Below are 17,812 nucleotides of genomic sequence, written 5' to 3'. Positions count from 1 at the left end.
AAATGTATATGAATTGTTATTTGATAGTTTTGAAAGTCAGCCATATTGGCCTGATTTATAAAAAGTTTCAACATGTTTCTCAGACATACTAATTCAAATAATAACTTTATATTTCTTTAATGTAAACATTGAAAAGTTATTTTGGTTTTTATTAAATCTAAATGTTACAGCGTTATTTAATTTGCTCTGATTTCGGCTAGAAATTTGATAATATCTTTTTATGTAAATGTAAGGTCTGAAAATCAATATTTTACAATCTCTTACTATAAATCCGATATGTGTATTTGTGGCTTTTCTCACATGGTCCGAACCAGGAGAATAATAGCCACGATTCGAATCGACCAGCATTCTGCAGGCATTTGAGTGCTAATTTTAGCCAATCAACGACGACTTTTCACTAAGTTCCGTAATTAGTAATGGCGGCGTCCGTGAAACATTTGACGGGCGACGTTGCTACCGATCCATCGGTTTTGGGTTTCTCGGAGTAAGCTCAAATATTATTTATCATTTCACATTGATTCGTTCTAAATGTGACATTGGATTTCGTTATCTATCTTTTTTTTTTGAATTTTAAAACACAGCGTTTGTAACGCAGTATTGGCTTCGCAAGTTAGCAAGTGTGAATTTCAGTATCGTGGGTGGTGGCAGATGCAAGCTAAATGTTGAACAAAATCAATATTCTGAAGAAACAAAAAAATATACCAAGTGAAAAGAGTTCCTAAAATTACATATATTGTACTTTCTGACACTGGACCATGTATGGCTTACTATGAGAGACAACGTAAGTAACTTAAACACAACCCTCGCTCTCGGTCTTCTTTTCCTAAGAAGGCACTCCGCGGTAATCGATGGTTCATTTTACTCGTGATACGTTTTTCTGTTCATCAAACCATCGTTGACCTGTTGTCGTTGCACTAAACTGAAGTTACTGGCCCCGAAACGTAAGAATTGAGCGAATAGTCATTAGCCCGACAAAGTTATGCTCACTTAAAATTTGCCGGCATGTACAGTGATATGCACAAGCTACAGTGTAATAGACAGCGCATTCCCTAGGGATGCAAGTCTGAGAGTAAAAAATCTCCTTGGTGTCAAAACTGGGGTCAGGCTGAGTAAAAAAAAAACTTTGGTATCAAAATTGGGGGTCAAATTCCAGATTTGGGGGGTCTCTGAAGCACAGACAAGGGTAAAGGGAAACACTGATATACCACCATGACAGACATTTCTGCATGTCAGGTAATTCTGCGCAACATTATGTCATTTTTGTAATCATTGGATCACGTGTTATTTTGGTTCAAAAATCCATTTTGTATCGAGAAAGAACGATCATACTTTAATTAAGAAAAGTGATATTCATAAAGTGTACAAAAATATTCCACATTTAGACTCTAAATGCCCATGAAAATGTGATTTCTAAATGTCAACATGTAGACCCACTGCATGACCTTCTTGAATATGTAACCCAGAAATTCCGATTAACTATGCATCTTTTAGAATTATACAAATAAATACGTTATATAAAAGATGGAAATGTATACCTTAAAACAATATTGCATTTTAAACCAAGTTTCCAATGTTGCAAGAAGTTGTCCCACACATACAACATCATCTGTTACCCAACATGTCAACTTGCTACTAGAACATAAATTCTCAAGAAATTCCCTGGCGTATACTACTCTGTTTCTGAATAATGTAGTAATTTTTCCCTATCAACAAGACGTAAACACATTGCTACCTGTTCATTGTTGTTTCTCTTCCACGTAATAGCTTATTTTTTTATAAAATGTTAACTTTACTAACTTTTTTTACAAGATCCACTTAGGTTGCTTAATATCTCAGCATTCTTATGTTGAATTTTGTAAAACTAGCTATAAACCTGACCTAATTACTCAAATGAAATGCTGACAGAAACAGTCCACAGTAATGTATTTCATTTCTATAGCTCGATGGATAAACATTACATCTTTTCAAAGCTGTGCGCAGAATAGGCCAACATATCACCAGTCAGGAAACCACAGGGGTGGTATCCCCTGTGTCCAAAATTATTATTATTTTGAATAGAATATTCTGGTGACAATTGCCTATTTCAAATGGTAAGCATTGCTTTATTTTATTTTCGTCAATCAGTCAAATTCAGTATGCATTTTGCTTCAGTATTAGAGACGGAAACCTTAGGTGCGCAGAAATGCCAGACAGCATTGTATTAATTAACAAAAATTATTGTTATGTATACCTTTTTGATTTTTGAAAATGAAGTAAATAATGACTATAATCCATTAAGTTTATTTAATTGTTACATGATGTAAGTAATAACTTTTGACCCCTGAGTACTTTGTGCCATAAAATATATAAATTAAACCACCAACATAGCTGCCAACCCTTACGAATTTGGCATGAATTTCACAACTTTTTCAGAAATTCACGAATTCTTCAACTCTCAATTATTGTAAATCTTTAATAAAATAACTGATTTTTTGTTAGGCACTTAGTTGTGATATTTGCAGTTGCCGAAATGGTCCAGTACTGCTGGTCACGACATTAGTAGAACTACAGCCGATTAGTACAGTTGGCCCGGTAGCAAGCATTTTAGCCTATTTTAATCTGTATGTATAAGAGTAGTTTTAAAAAAGCTTTTGAGAGAAACTGGGGCCTAACCGGAATTTTGCTCTGTGCATGCGTCATCAACACGGATTTGAGTTACCATTCAGCATCGCATGTAAGATCTTGAAAATGTCTTCACCACCAAGGAAAAAGAAATGTATTGCTCAAAAAGTGAAGTTTATTTTGGAATATATCAAAAATTGGCCATACATTCTGCCATTAAACATTGATATACATCATGCTTTTTGCACTCAATGTGCCACAAATTGTAGTATTGGCAAGGTTGCAAAGACGATGTGAGGAAGCATATCAGTTGCACAAAAAACACGTAGAAGTCGGGAAAATTAAGAATTCGCATATGTCAGCTCTGGAATATTTTAAGCCATCGGTGGAAGACCTGCAAGCTACCAATGCTAAAGCATTATTTGTGAGTTTTCTTGTTGAACACAATCTACCTTTATCAGCTGGAGACCATGCTAAACATTTGTTCCGACAAATGTTCCCAAACTCGAAAATCACTTCCAAATTTTCCTGTTGAAGAACCAAAAGTGCTGCAGCTCCTGTGCATTTCTCACAGCAACAGTGACAGCGAAAGAGTATTTTCTCTACTGTGGAAAAATAAGACAGACTTTAGGGCCTCCTTAGCTGCAGAAAATTTATCACCAAGATCAACCAGCAGGCAAGAAGTCTGAACTGTTTAGAAAACAGATTTACGATAAAGCAGTTGAGGAAGTTCAAGTCTGCCACAGTACCATGTCTTGATAAATAAATATTTCTGCATATATGTAGTGTTTTAGTTTTATATTGCAATCTTGATATAGTGTAGTATTGATGGTCAGAGTGGATGGAGTAATTGTCATGATATTTTTTACTAGTTCATGTCCAAATTCACGGCTTTTTATCCCTATTTTCACTAATTATGAGCCTGGAAGGTTGACAACTATGCATCAAGTCTGCATTGATACTGAAGGATTTCTTGGTCAATATCAGCTCCATGCAAATCATTATGGAACACACTACCTAGTGTGTAGACACAACTATCTGGTAACAGCTGTATCTAGCATGACAATCAAAATGGCCACAGGACATCAGGTTTTGTTATTCCACATGTATTTACAAGTCATCCAATATGGATTTTGATCTGGAAATATTTTATACATATTGTCAAGGGACACTTCAACCAATGGTAACTCAAAAGATGTGAAAAATACCAGTAAGTGTTTGAAACGTTCACTGATATGTTGTGGATAGATTTGTTTGCAAACATATCCTTGAAGGAGAAAACAGTTGTGTTCCATTCATAAAGATGAAGTCAAATCTTGTATAAACAGCTTTTTGAAGTCAGTTGTGCAGTTCTCAAGTGATGCATCCTTAGTTTAATTAAAACCAGATTATAAGAAAACCAGTGTGATATTGATAAATTATGCATATATGGACCAATGTGATAAATTATGGATATATGGACCAATGTGATAAATTATGCATGTATGGACCAATGCGATAAATTATGGATATATGACGAATTTGATATAATATGGATTAATATGATAAATTGTGGATATATGGACCAATGTGATAAATTATGGATGTATGGACCAATGTGATAAATTGTGGATGTATGGACCAGTGTGATAAATTATGGATATTTTATGCTAGGCTATGAATTACTGGATTTTCCAAGTAAAATAATTGTGATAGTTTACTGGAGTGAATTGCAATAAATAATTTCGCTGAAACATCTATAAAATGAAGACCATGAAATTCTAGGCTAATTTTAGATGATTATTTGGCTGAGTGGTAAAGTCACTGCCTTCCATTAAAGATGGTATGGGTTCAAATCCCAAAAGGCATGAATTATTATTTCTTGCTTAATTTGTTATTTTATTTTGAATTGGGAAGGAAAATTATGTAACTTTATAATTTTCTGTGTAAATAATCACAAAATATGGCTAAAAATAAACAGTAAACCATAGACATTGTGCAAGATTTACTAAAAAAATTTGCTACAAAAATCTGTTATATGGTGCATCTTGCTAGCCAACATATTTGAACATAAAACAAAGACAGTTTGCTTGCCACGAGTGAATAATGAATGTTTTTCACCTGCTCGATGAAATATAACCTTATTCACTTGTTTCAAGCAAATATTCTCTATTTAGACCAATGTGGTAAATTATGGATACATCGTCTATATGAGATAAATTATAAATGTATGGATAATAATGTGATAAATTATGGATGTTTGTAAAGTGATACATTAAGGATATATGGACCATAATGTAATTAATTGTGGATATATGGACTGTAATGTGATTAATTGTGGATATATGGACTGTAATGTGATTAATTGTGGATATATGGACTGTAATGTGATTAATTGTGGATATATGGACTGTAATGTGATTAATTGTGGATATATGGACTGTAATGTAATTAATTGTGGATATATGGACTGTAATGTAATTAATTGTGGATATATGGACTGTAATGTAATTAATTGTGGATATATGGACTGTAATGTGATTAATTGTGGATATATGGACCATAAGGTGATAACTGATGGATACGGACCATATTGTGATCAATTATGGACAAATGGACTATAATGAGATAAATTATGGATGTATAATTCTGAAACTACTCTTCTAAAAGTAGTTATTGACATTCTATCTGCGTTGGATAGTGGAAAGATTACAGTCCTCACCCTCCTTGATTTGTCTGCAGCATTTGACACAATAGACCATGATATATTACTTCACCGTCTCCAGCATGTATTTGGCATTCATGATACAGCCTTACTGTGGTTTAAGTCCTACTTGGTCAACTGGACACAAATTGTATCTGCAAATGGAATACACTCCAGCCCAGTTGATCTATGTTGTGGTGTTCCACAGGGGTCTGTTCTTGGACCTGTTCTCTTCATTCTGTACACTAAGTCACTCTCAGGTGTCATAGATCATCATCCAGTGTCTCACCAATTGTACGCTGATGACACCCAAATATACAAATCTAGCCACCCAACTGAAGTTGATGCTACCATCCAAATTGTAGAGAGGTGCATTTCTGATGTGAAATCATGGATGACATGTAACAAGCTGCAGATGAATGATGATAAAACTGAGGCCATTCTGATCACAACACAAAGACTTTCTCATTCACATCCTTTACCTCAAACAATAAATATCAGCAACACCAGCATTAAATTCACACAATCAGTACAAAACCTAGGTGTTACTCTGGACAGTACTCTCACATTGCACCAACATATCATGAATACATGCAAGGCTGCATATCTTGAGCTGAGATGCATCAGCTCCATTCGCAAATATCTTTCAGTTGATGCCACTAAAACACTTGTGTGTTCATTAGTACTTTCAAGACTGGACTATTGTAACTCAGTTCTGTCTGGTTCATCTCAATATCTGCTCCAGAAACTTCAAAAAGTTCAAAACACAGCTGCTCGGATCATACTTAGAGTACCACAATCAGAGCACACCTCCCCGCTGCTCTGTACCCTACACTGGCTATCCATTCGATCCAGAATCAAACACAAAATTTGTTCTCTGTGCTACGTTTCACTGTCAGACTCTAGTCCAACATACCTATCTGACCTCGCCCATTTGTACACACCAGCAAGATACTTACAATCCTCTTCTGACAATCATATACTCATTATTCCAAGTATGAAAACAAAGTCATATGGACAGCGTTCTTTTGCATACCAGGGCCCAGCAACGTGGAATGAATTGCCCACTGAACTTAGACACAAAGACACGGTGATCACATTCAAGAGTGCTCTCAAAACTCGCTTATTTCGACTGCAAGAACAAACTTAAAGACCTAATAATGTTTCCTACCTTAAATATTCTCAGCATGTTTTTTTTGTAATGTTTTCTAATTTCATGGTGTTTGGTTTTGTAATCATATCATTATATGTTTTTTATCTTATAGGTGTTGTCTAATGTTGTAAAGCGCTTAGAGCTTCTAAAGATTAGGCGCTATACAAAGTCCTCATTATTATTATTATTATTATAATTCTAATGTGATAGGTTATGGATATATGGACAATAATGAGATAAATTATGGATATATAGACCATAATGTGATAGATTGTGGATATATGGACCATAATGTGATAAATTGTGGATATATGGACCATAATGTGATAAACTGTGGATATATGGACCATAATGTGATAAACTGTGGATATATGGACCATAATGTGATAAACTGTGGATATATGGACCATAATGTGATAAACTGTGGATATATGGACCATAATGTGATAAACTGTGGATATATGGACCATAATGTGATAAACTGTGGATATATGGACCATAATGTGATAAATTATGGATATATGGACCATAATGTGATAAACTGTGGATATATGGACCATAATGTGATAAACTGTGGATATATGGACCATAATGTGATAATTTGTGGATATATGGACCATAATGTGATAAACTGTGGATATATGGACCATAATGTGATAAACTGTGGATATATGGACCATAATGTGATAAACTGTGGATATATGGACCATAATGTGATAAATTATGGATATATGGACCATAATGTGATAAACTGTGGATATATGGACCATAATGTGATAATTTGTGGATATATGGACCATAATGTGATAATTTGTGGATATATGGACCATAATGTGATAATTTGTGGATATATGGACCATAATGTGATAATTTGTGGATATATGGACCATAATGTGATGATTTGTGGATATATGGACCATAATGTGATGATTTGTGGATATATGGACCATAATGTGATAATTTGTGGATATATGGACCATAATGTGATAATTTGTGGATATATGGACCATAATGTGATAATTTGTGGATATATGGACCATAATGTGATAATTTGTGGATATATGGACCATAATGTGATAATTTGTGGATATATGGATTAATATGATTATGGACCTTTGGACTAATATAATCAGTTAAGGAAATGTTAATGAAATCTATTATAATAACACTTAATATAGTCTTGTTGTTTTAACCCCCCTACCCCATCATAAATGGTCAGCATACTTTTTGTACTTTCTTTCATGGAGTTAACCCATTCCCATCCCATCCAGTCCACTGGTATAGCTGAACCTTCCTGTTGTTATTCATATCCATGAACAACTTCATAAACTGGTTATCATTATCAAGGGACAAACCAACAGTGGTCTTAAAGATGTCTTCATTGTCTAATGTTCCAGCCCTTATGTCCCAGCCCTTATTCCAGAATTTGAGTCACTGTCTAATACCCCAGCCCTTATTCCAGAATTTGAGTCACTGTCTAATACCCCAGCCCTTATTCCAGAATTTGAGTCACTGTCTAATACCCCAGCCCTTATTCCAGAATTTGAGTCACTGTCTAATACCCCAGCCCTTATTCCAGAATTTCAGTCACTGTCTAATGTCCCAGCCCTTATTCCAGAATTTGAGTCACTGTCTAATACCCCAGCCCTTATTCCAGAATTTGAGTCACTGTCTAATACCCCAGCCCTTATTCCAGAATTTCAGTCACTGTCTAATACCCCAGCCCTTATTCCAGAATTTGAGTCACTGTCTAATACCCCAGCCCTTATTCCAGAATTTGAGTCACTGTCTAATACCCCAGCCCTTATTCCAGAATTTCAGTCACTGTCTAATGTCCCAGCCCTTATTCCAGAATTTCGGTCACTAGGCCTTGTCTTTTCTGTTCTTTGAATGAAACAAAAAATATACATCTTTTATTCTAGGATGGAAGAAGAAGTAAAAGATAAGGAGAGGCCTGTTTATAATTGGAAAGATGTTACACAAGAATTCAGAGAGTCGGCATCTCAGCTGACATTAGGACAGCTTCTACATGATTCACAGTAAGTACTCGACTGGGAATTACTTCTCCACACTTTTCTTGATACAGACTCAAGGAATTACTATGATTATTCTGATTTAGGCACTACGGCAGTTTCATTCAATTTGAATTATATCAAATTTCTTTAATAGAGGTGCTTTCAAATTGGAAAACTTGAAAATAGATGAGGTGTGGACAATTTACTAAATGATCTATTTCCATTTGTCTACTTAAAACAAACTTTTCATGAGCCTTTTTCGGTTAATTTGTCATGGTTCAAACTAATGAATGAACAGGGTTCTCAGTAGATTTCCAAACTGAAGAGTCAGTTGACTCTTCATCCAAAAATCTTGAGAATCAATTCTTTTTGACAATTATGAGCCGATATCTGTGATTTCTTGTTATTGGTGGAAAGGAATGATGTTTATAATTTCTTGTCTTATGTTGAATAGTGAGAAATACTTGTGCAGTATTTTGTAAGAAACATACAATCTCATTTTTATAAAAGTGGTTCTCTTTCTAATTATTTATTACTGTGTGTATATTTTGTATATGAAACAGACACAGGATTGTTTTATATTTTATTATATTTTCATCTCTCAGCATATTCTGTTATCAACTGGTTAAATAATTTTAGATGCAAAAATATACCCATACAACTTTGAAGGTTTTTATTATTCATTTATGAAGGATGTACATCAAAAAATTTTCACTTCACTTTTCCACTTGTCCTTAAATTTTCTAACAAATTTTGGAGATTGAGTCTTTTCCTTCTCCTCAGAGCTGACGCTATCTTTCTGTTTCTTTGGGGTCTGAGGTATGCTGAATAATGCTGCTAGGTACTTCCTGTGTACTATTACAAGCTAAGTGCCTCAGTACTGAGGTATGCTGGATAATACTGCTAGGTACTTCCTGTGTACTATTACAAGCTTAGTGCCTCAGTATTGAGGTATGCTGAATAATGCTGCTAGGTACTTCCTGTGTACTATTACAAGCTAAGTGCCTCAGTACTGAGGTATGCTGAATAATACTGCTAGGTACTTCCTGTGTACTATTACCAGCTTAGTGCCTCAGTACTGAAGTATGCTGAATAATGCTGCTAGGTACTTCCTGTGTACTATTACCAGCTTAGTGCCTCAGTACTGATGTATACTGAATAATGCTGCTAGGTACTTCCTGTGTACTATTACAAGCTTAGTGCCTCAGTACTGAGGTATGCTGAATAATGCTGCTAGGTACTTCCTGTGTACTATTACAAGCTTAGTGCCTCAGTACTAAGGTATGCTGAATAATGCTGCTAGGTACTTCCTGTGTACTATTACAAGCTTAGTGCCCCAGTACTAAGGTATGCTGAATAATGCTGCTAGGTACTTCCTGTGTACTATTACAAGCTTAGTGCCTCAGTACTAAGGTATGCTGAATAATGCTGCTAGGTACTTCCTGTGTGCTATTACAAGCTTAGTGCCTCAGTACTAAGGTATGCTGAATAATGCTGCTAGGTTCTTCCTGTGTACTATTACAAGCTTAGTGCCTCAGTACTAAGGTATGCTGAATAATGCTGCTAGGTTCTTCCTGTGTACTATTACAAGCTTAGTGCCTCAGTATCCTACAGATGTTGCTTCACATTGTTCTCAATAACTGCCACTCAAATGAGTCTGGACATAGAGACAGCTTTGAAGTCATTGTATCTAACTCAGGACATTTTGTGAGTGAGTGAGCCACCTTTCTCAGCGTTCTTCTCCAGCTGCTTTGTAGGTAGCACAAGAGTTGTCATCTTCGACAACTTTAGCCAAAGATGATGAAACTTGCTCTCTAGTCCCCTCTTTGTTATTAGATATTATTTGATGCAACAAGACTCAGCTTTACTACCACTGAATGAAGATGTTTTCTGCCTGCTGCCACTGGAGTTTTATCCTCCTACAACAACTGCCTTGTCTAAGGTCCAGCATTAGTTGATTATTAACTGAAAAGCATGAATCTACATTCATATTACTTCTAAAGTCTAGCAGTGTTAAGACATTCACATTACTTCTACAGACTAGCAGTGTTAAGACATTCACATTACTTGTACAGTCTAGCAGTGTTAAGACATTCACATTACTTCTACAGTCTAGCAGTGTTAACACATTCACATTACTTCTGCAGTCTAGCAGTGTTAAGACATTCACATTACTTCTACAGTCTAGCAGTGTTAAGACATTCACATTACTTCTAAAGTCTAGCAGTGTTAAGACATTCACATTACTTCTACAGTCTAGCAGTGTTAAGACATTCACATTACTTCTAAAGTCTAGCAGTGTTAAGACATTCACATTACTTCTAAAGTCTAGCAGTGTTAAGACATTCACATTACTTCTACATTCACATTACTTGTACAGCCTAGCAGTGTTAAGACATTCACATTACTTGTACAGCATAGCAGTATTAAGACATTCACATTACTTCTACAGTCTATCAGTGTTAGGACATTCACATTACTTCTAAAGTCTATCAGTGTTAAGACATTCACATTGCTTCTACAGTCTAGCAGTGTTAAGACGTTCACATTACTTCTACAGTCTAGCAGTGTTAACACATTCACCTTCTACAGTCTAGCAGTGTTAACACATTCACCTTCTACAGTCTAGCAGTGTTAACACATTCACCTTCTACAGTCTAGCAGTGTTAAGACATTCACATTACTTCTACAGTCTAGCAGTGTTAGGACATTCATATTATTTCTACAGTCTAGCAGTGTTAAGACATTCACATTACTTCTACAGTCTAGCAGTGTTAAGACATTCACATTACTTCTACAGTCTAGCAGTGTTAAGACATTCACATTACTTCTAAAGTCTAGCAGTGTTAAGACATTCACATTACTTCTACATTCACATTACTTGTACAGCCTAGCAGTGTTAAGACATTCACATTACTTGTACAACATAGCAGTATTAAGACATTCACATTTCTTCTACAGTCTATCAGTGTTAAGACATTCACATTACTTCTAAAGTCTAGCAGTGTTAAGACATTCACATTGCTTCTACAGTCTAGCAGTGTTAAGACATTCACATTACTTCTACAGTCTAGCAGTGTTAACACATTCACCTTCTACAGTCTAGCAGTGTTAAGACATTCACATTACTTCTACAGTCTAGCAGTGTTAAGACATTCACATTACTTCTACAGTCTAGCAGTGTTAAGACATTCACATAATTTTAAAGTCTAGCAGTGTTAAGACATTCACATTACTTCTACAGTCTAGCAGTGTTAAGACATTCACCTTCTACAGTCTAGCAGTGTTAAGACATTCACATTACTTCTACAGTCTAGCAGTGTTAAGACATTCACATTATTTCTACAGTCTAGCAGTGTTAAGACATTCACATTACTTCTACAGTCTAGCAGTGTTAAGACATTCACATTACTTCTACAGTCTAGCAGTGTTAAGACATTCACATTACTTCTACAGTCTAACACTAAACAGTGTTAAGACATTCTTTTTGTTTATATCTTCAATTACAAGTCACAACTGATTCTTATTTTGTCACAGAGATGCCTTCCCTTCAACTTTAGTTAATGATACTGTATGTCCAACACACTAGTTTTCCGTTTGAATACCTTAAATTTGCAGTTGACCAAGATATTGCAGCTTTGGGAATGACATCCTCTGTCTACTTAGATTGAAAGTCTTTTAATGAGATGCATCAATTGGTGCACAGCATCATGGGTTTTGTGTGGGATCTAGTATCTATAGTGATCTCTCAACAGGTGAAATGGTGTATCTTCTCCCACCCCGAATTTCACCAGTCATTTATGGGAGTCTGTTTCTAGGAATGGCCCACATTTTAAAGTTGCTGTGACGTTGTTATGGTTGGGATGGGGTGCTCCCAATATTTTATTTAAACTATTATATTAGTCCCGCTCAGGGTCTGTTTTGGTTGGAAGTTAAATTTAGTGTAAGATAGATGTAAAGCTCCAGTCCCCCCCCCCCCCAGTCAGCAATGCTGACAGTTATATGGTTAAATATACAAAAAGGTTGAAAATCAATGAATAACAATTTAATAATATTTCTACAGTCTAGCAGTGTTAAGACATTCACATTACTTCTACAGTCTAGCAGTGTTAAGACATTCACATTACTTCTACAGTCTAGCAGTGTTAAGACATTCACATTACTTCTACAGTCTAACACTAAACAGTGTTAAGACATTCTTTTTGTTTATATCTTCAATTACAAGTCACAACTGATTCTTATTTTGTCACAGAGATGCCTTCCCTTCAACTTTAGTTAATGATACTGTATGTCCAACACACTAGTTTTCCGTTTGAATACCTTAAATTTGCAGTTGACCAAGATATTGCAGCTTTGGGAATGACATCCTCTGTCTACTTAGATTGAAAGTCTTTTAATGAGATGCATCAATTGGTGCACAGCATCATGGGTTTTGTGTGGGATCTAGTATCTAGAGTGATCTCTCAACAGGTGAAATGGTGTATCTTCTCCCACCCCGAATTCCACCAGTCATTTATGGGAGTCTGTTTCTAGGAATGGCCCACATCTTAAAGTTGCTGTGATGTTGTTATGGTTGGGATGGGGTGCTCCCAATATTTTATTTAAACTATTATATAAGTCCCGCTCAGGGTCTGTTTTGGTTGGAAGTTAAATTTAGTGTAAGATAGATGTAAAGCTCCAGTCCCCCCCCCCCCAGTCAGCAATGCTGACAGTTATATGGTTAAATATACAAAAAGGTTGAAAATTAATGAATAACAATTTAATAATATTTCAGTAATCAAATGATTCACGTTTACAATTAAACTCTTTTCACTCGACCCTTTTATAGTCTATTGCCTCACTTGATTAGTAGTGTGAGATTGATTTCCATCTGTCCTTGTATTTATACTCATCTGTTGTATTCTGTTCTCTCCTACACCTCTCCCTCGATAACTCACGCACATCGAGGTCCAAAAACATTGACCGCACTATAAGTGAGGCGTGAGTTATCAAGGGGCCTATTAAATAAACCAAAATCAATAAAGGGATTGACGTAACGGCAAAAGGGGGTGGGTGGGTTGGCAGGTTATAGTGTTGAATACTCAATTTATAAGTGTATTGACATCTATTTATCATTTAAAAAAACTTATATAATATATGATATCTTATTTAGAACTTGCAAATTTCACAATATGGATTCTATCTTTACGGACATTAATCACCATTTTCGATGATAAAACGAGTGATGTATCAAGGTTTAATTTATCAATTCTCATCGTAAGTTTTTCACATTCAGCATATTTTAAAGATATTTAAAATATATTTTCTTTAGAAAAAAATTGGAAGCCATGCCGGACACCACGTTAAAAGCAGGCAGACTTTCCTTTTGATCCTGTACTAGTCTTTAACATGCAGATGGTAACCTTGCATAAGAGTTCAACACTAACCTTGCAGCGATGTTTAGAGATCGAACACAACGCCGCAGTAATATTATAGCTTATACATGACTCTATTGCTGGGGCTTAGCAAACGTGACAGTTGCCCAACATACTCTATTTCATTCTCTAGCCAGTGCCATAACCACAGCTATGAACTTTATGACCAGTGAAACAAAATGCATTGCTCGCTACCTCTACATTTATTAGAACTGTTGTAATGCTCTCAACTTTTATCATCTAAACGTCTTCTGTCATGGTTAGGTTGCTGACAACTGATAAACAAGCCACCAATGATATATTTTCCCTCCCTCACGGTGTCAGCTACAGCAGAGGGAATTTCAAAACAATCAACAAAATGATCGCAGGGACGCGCTTAAGACACAAATCACTGAGAAGAAGCAGTCCTTTTGAATCTAAAACTGTTGAAACCCACAGTTCTTATGAGCAAAAGTGGAAATGAGACAGAGAGGGTGATTGTTTTCTACCCGTATCACAGGTTCCAGTTGGGGCGAAGGCTCCAGTTCTTCATTGCTGAATGAGACAAGATATGCCATTTCAACCTGTAGACCCAGCAAGTGATTTCCAATGAATATATCATCTTCCGTGTTTGACCAGGGTTCACTCAGCTATCAATGTGGAACTGTTTGTCCTGCCATCAATTTAAGTGCACTCAGTTTGTTGGTGACCCTTGGTTCATAATGAAAACACTATAACAGGTTCTAAATTCCATCTAGGTTGGAGACTATATATTTATAAGCAGTAAATGTTGCAGCTATATCACTTTTGTGGAATGACATGTTTTTTTTTCTCCCTCATTAAAGGCTCCAGCTTCTTGCATTTTAAAATCATATGGGTTACTAAAAAAAAACCAACTTGATAGCCTAGTTTAACTGCATTGTTTCAATGAATGCATTTTAAATTTAAAAACACAAATCTTTATAATGTTATAACTTGTATAAATTTATATTTTACCGTATCTTGAATAACATTACATTTTTTTCAGGTTTGGCCTGTTTGAGGCTATGTCAGCAATAGAGATGATGGATTCTAAGATGGATGCCGGAATGATGTGCAACCAGATTAAAAGAAAAGTTCTCAATCTCAACCAGGCTATAGAGGTACATGTAGTATTTATTGACCAGTGAAGAGTTTATGGATGTCCATTTGTCCATTATCAAAAGTTTGTTATCCGTACTCTAATTGGACAATTACCATGAAACTTTACCCAAATACTCATTCCAAGGTCTGGTTTGTCCTAAATGAAAATGGTGCTGCTCAGACATCCAGTATGGCCAACACAGTGGCCATCTTGAAAATCTTGTTTTTGTTACTGCTCCTGAGTGGATGGTCATATCAGCTTGGGGTGTTTACTTGTAGACGTCTTATAATATCTTGTTGATGTTTAGTGAAAATTGTGCCTGTCTAATATATCACAGCAGTCATCTTTAAAATCTTGTTATCTCTTCTCATGAATGGAAAGTCATTTTCAGTATGTGTTTTTCAGCAGAAGAATTCTTATGATTTCTGGTTGGTCCTAAATAAAAATGGTTCAGCCTGGATGACAAATGTGACCATCTCATTGGCCTTCATGTAATTCTTGGTATTGCTACTTCTCCTGAATGGGGGGGGGGGGGTTTCATAACAGATTTTTTTTATGATGTCAAGTTGGTCTTGAATGAAAATGGTGCCAGTCTGACTTCCAGTAGCCAACACGGCTGACATCTTGAAAACCTTGCTATCACATATACTGCATAGGGTTTTTGTTTTCACCAGGAGACTTCTTATGGTGTCTGGTTGGTCTTAAATAATAATTGTACTGATCTGATATCTAATAGGGCCATGACAGCAACCATCTTGAAAATCAACTCTCTACTTCCTAAATAAAAAGTCATGTCAGCAATGGGTTTTCACCAGAAGTCTTCTTATGATATCATAGTTGGTACTGTAATGAAAATTATGCCGATATGACATTCTGTATGATCACTCTGGCAGCCATCTTGAAAATTTTCATTGCAACATCTTTTCTATGGAAAATCATATTTCAGTTTTGGGCAAAAAGATTAATTGTGATATCCATCTGGTCCTGAATCTGAACTCATTTATGGCTGCCACAAGGAACATGTTGAAAATTATGTCCATAATTCTCCAGAATGGATGGTCATGTGGAATTTTCATCAGAAGTCTTCTAATGGTGTCTGGTAAAAATGAAAATGGTGCCAAGTTTACATCCATTATGGCAGCTACAGTGACTAATTTGAAGATCTTATCACTCAAAAATATCAAAGATGGTTTTGTCACTCTGCAGTCAAAAAGAAGACCTGGTCTATCTTGAATTTGTGGAATATTTGTGGATAGTAGAGAGTCAGTCCCTGTGGGGAATTCGTGGAATATTTGTGGATAATAGGGTCAGTCCCTGTGAGGAATTCTTGGAATATTTGTGGATACTAGAGAGTCAGTCCCTGTGAGGATTTCGTGGAATATTTTTGGATAGTAGAGAGTCAATCCCTGTGAGGACACTTATTTTTTATGGAGAGTATTTGTAATATCTATTTGTGCTTAAACGTATTGATTTTTTTAGGTGTGAAACTAATTCGTCACAGTATAATGTAAAAATTCATGGTTTGTATTCCCACAGTATGTATTGTTGGGGGATATAGCTGTTAGAATATTTGTTTGTTTGACTGTCCAGTTTGTCTCTCTTTTTCTATAGCATTTTCATGTTAACGTATTTCAATCAAACTTTGTGCACATGCCAGGTAAGTTGCATTGAGTTTCCATTGAAGATTAGAATTTTCTGTCTTCAGTATTTTTTATGACAAAACAAAAATAAAGTGTAGTACATGTATATAGCGATGGTCCTCTACCATAGAATACTTTCACTAGGTGTTTATACATAAGCAGAGACTGATATTTTCACTAGGTGTTTATACATAAGCAGAGACTGATATTTTCACTAGGTGTTTATATATAAGCAGAGACTGATATTTTCACTAGGTGTTTATACATAAGCAGAGACTGATATTTTCACTAGGTGTTTATACATAAGCAGAGACTGATACTTTCACTAGGTGTTTATACTTAAGCAGAGACTGATACTTTCACTAGGTGTTTATATATAACCAGAGACTGATATTTTCACAAGGTGTTTATACATAAGCGGGAACTGATACTTTCAGTAGGTGTTTATACATAAGCAGAGACTGATATTTTCACTAGGTGTTTATATAGAAGCAGAGACTGATATTTTCACTAGGTGTTTATACATAAGCAGAGACTGATATTTTCACTAGGTGTTTATACATAAGCAGAGACTGATACTTTCACTAGATGTTTATACATAAGCAGAGACTGATACTTTCACTAGGTGTTTATATATAAGCAGAGACTGATACTTTCACTAGGTGTTTATACATAAGCGGGAACTGATACTTTCAGTAGGTGTTTATACATAAGAGGGAGACTGGATGGATATTTTATCTCTAGAAGATTTTTTCCGATTTGGTTCAGACCGCTCCGGTGGCCTGGTGGTTAGAGCTTCCACCTTGAATAAGGGAGGTCATGGATATGATCCCAGTCATACCAAAGACTTACAGAAATGGAACTAACAGCTGTCTTGCTTGGTGCTTAGCATTAACAACCAGACTATTAGAATTATCAACTGACAATTCCGATGGCCAAAGTGGTTACAGTGTCCGAAGCGGATACGGGAGGTCGCGGGTTACAATCCTGGCGGTGTCATAGCAAGGACTTTTTAAAAAAATGGTACTAGCAGCTGCTCGCTTGGCGGTCAGCATTAAGAGGTTAGTGTTAGGACTGGTCGGCCTGGTGTCAGGATAATGTGACTGTGTGGGACATCATGCTACATGTCTGCAGCATGATGCCCCAGTGCTAGACATCACTATAAACTGTCACACTGCAGACATCATAGCAATATGACTGAGAC

The 17,812-nt window shown here is 35.9% G+C and overlaps 1 protein-coding gene across 1 annotated transcript in view; it reads left to right on the top strand.

Annotated features, from left to right (window-relative positions):
* The first annotated feature begins 401 nt into the window (after positions 1-401).
* LOC149771293 (N-alpha-acetyltransferase 35, NatC auxiliary subunit-like) overlaps positions 402-17,812 on the top strand; it is a 96,558-nt gene continuing 79,147 nt past the window's right edge. Inside the window, exons 1-3 of the mRNA XM_089948662.1 lie at positions 402-484; positions 8,360-8,476; positions 14,873-14,987. Coding sequence (XP_089804788.1) covers positions 417-484; positions 8,360-8,476; positions 14,873-14,987 — 300 coding nt within the window. The 5' untranslated portion in view covers positions 402-416. The remainder of the gene's footprint in view (positions 485-8,359; positions 8,477-14,872; positions 14,988-17,812) is intronic.

This window comes from Sinohyriopsis cumingii, unplaced genomic scaffold (genome assembly GCF_028554795.1).
Source record: "Sinohyriopsis cumingii isolate HCF-2022 unplaced genomic scaffold, ASM2855479v2 utg001993l, whole genome shotgun sequence".
NCBI lineage: Eukaryota > Metazoa > Mollusca > Bivalvia > Unionida > Unionidae > Sinohyriopsis > Sinohyriopsis cumingii.
This window is presented reverse-complemented; position numbering and strand designations above follow the sequence as displayed.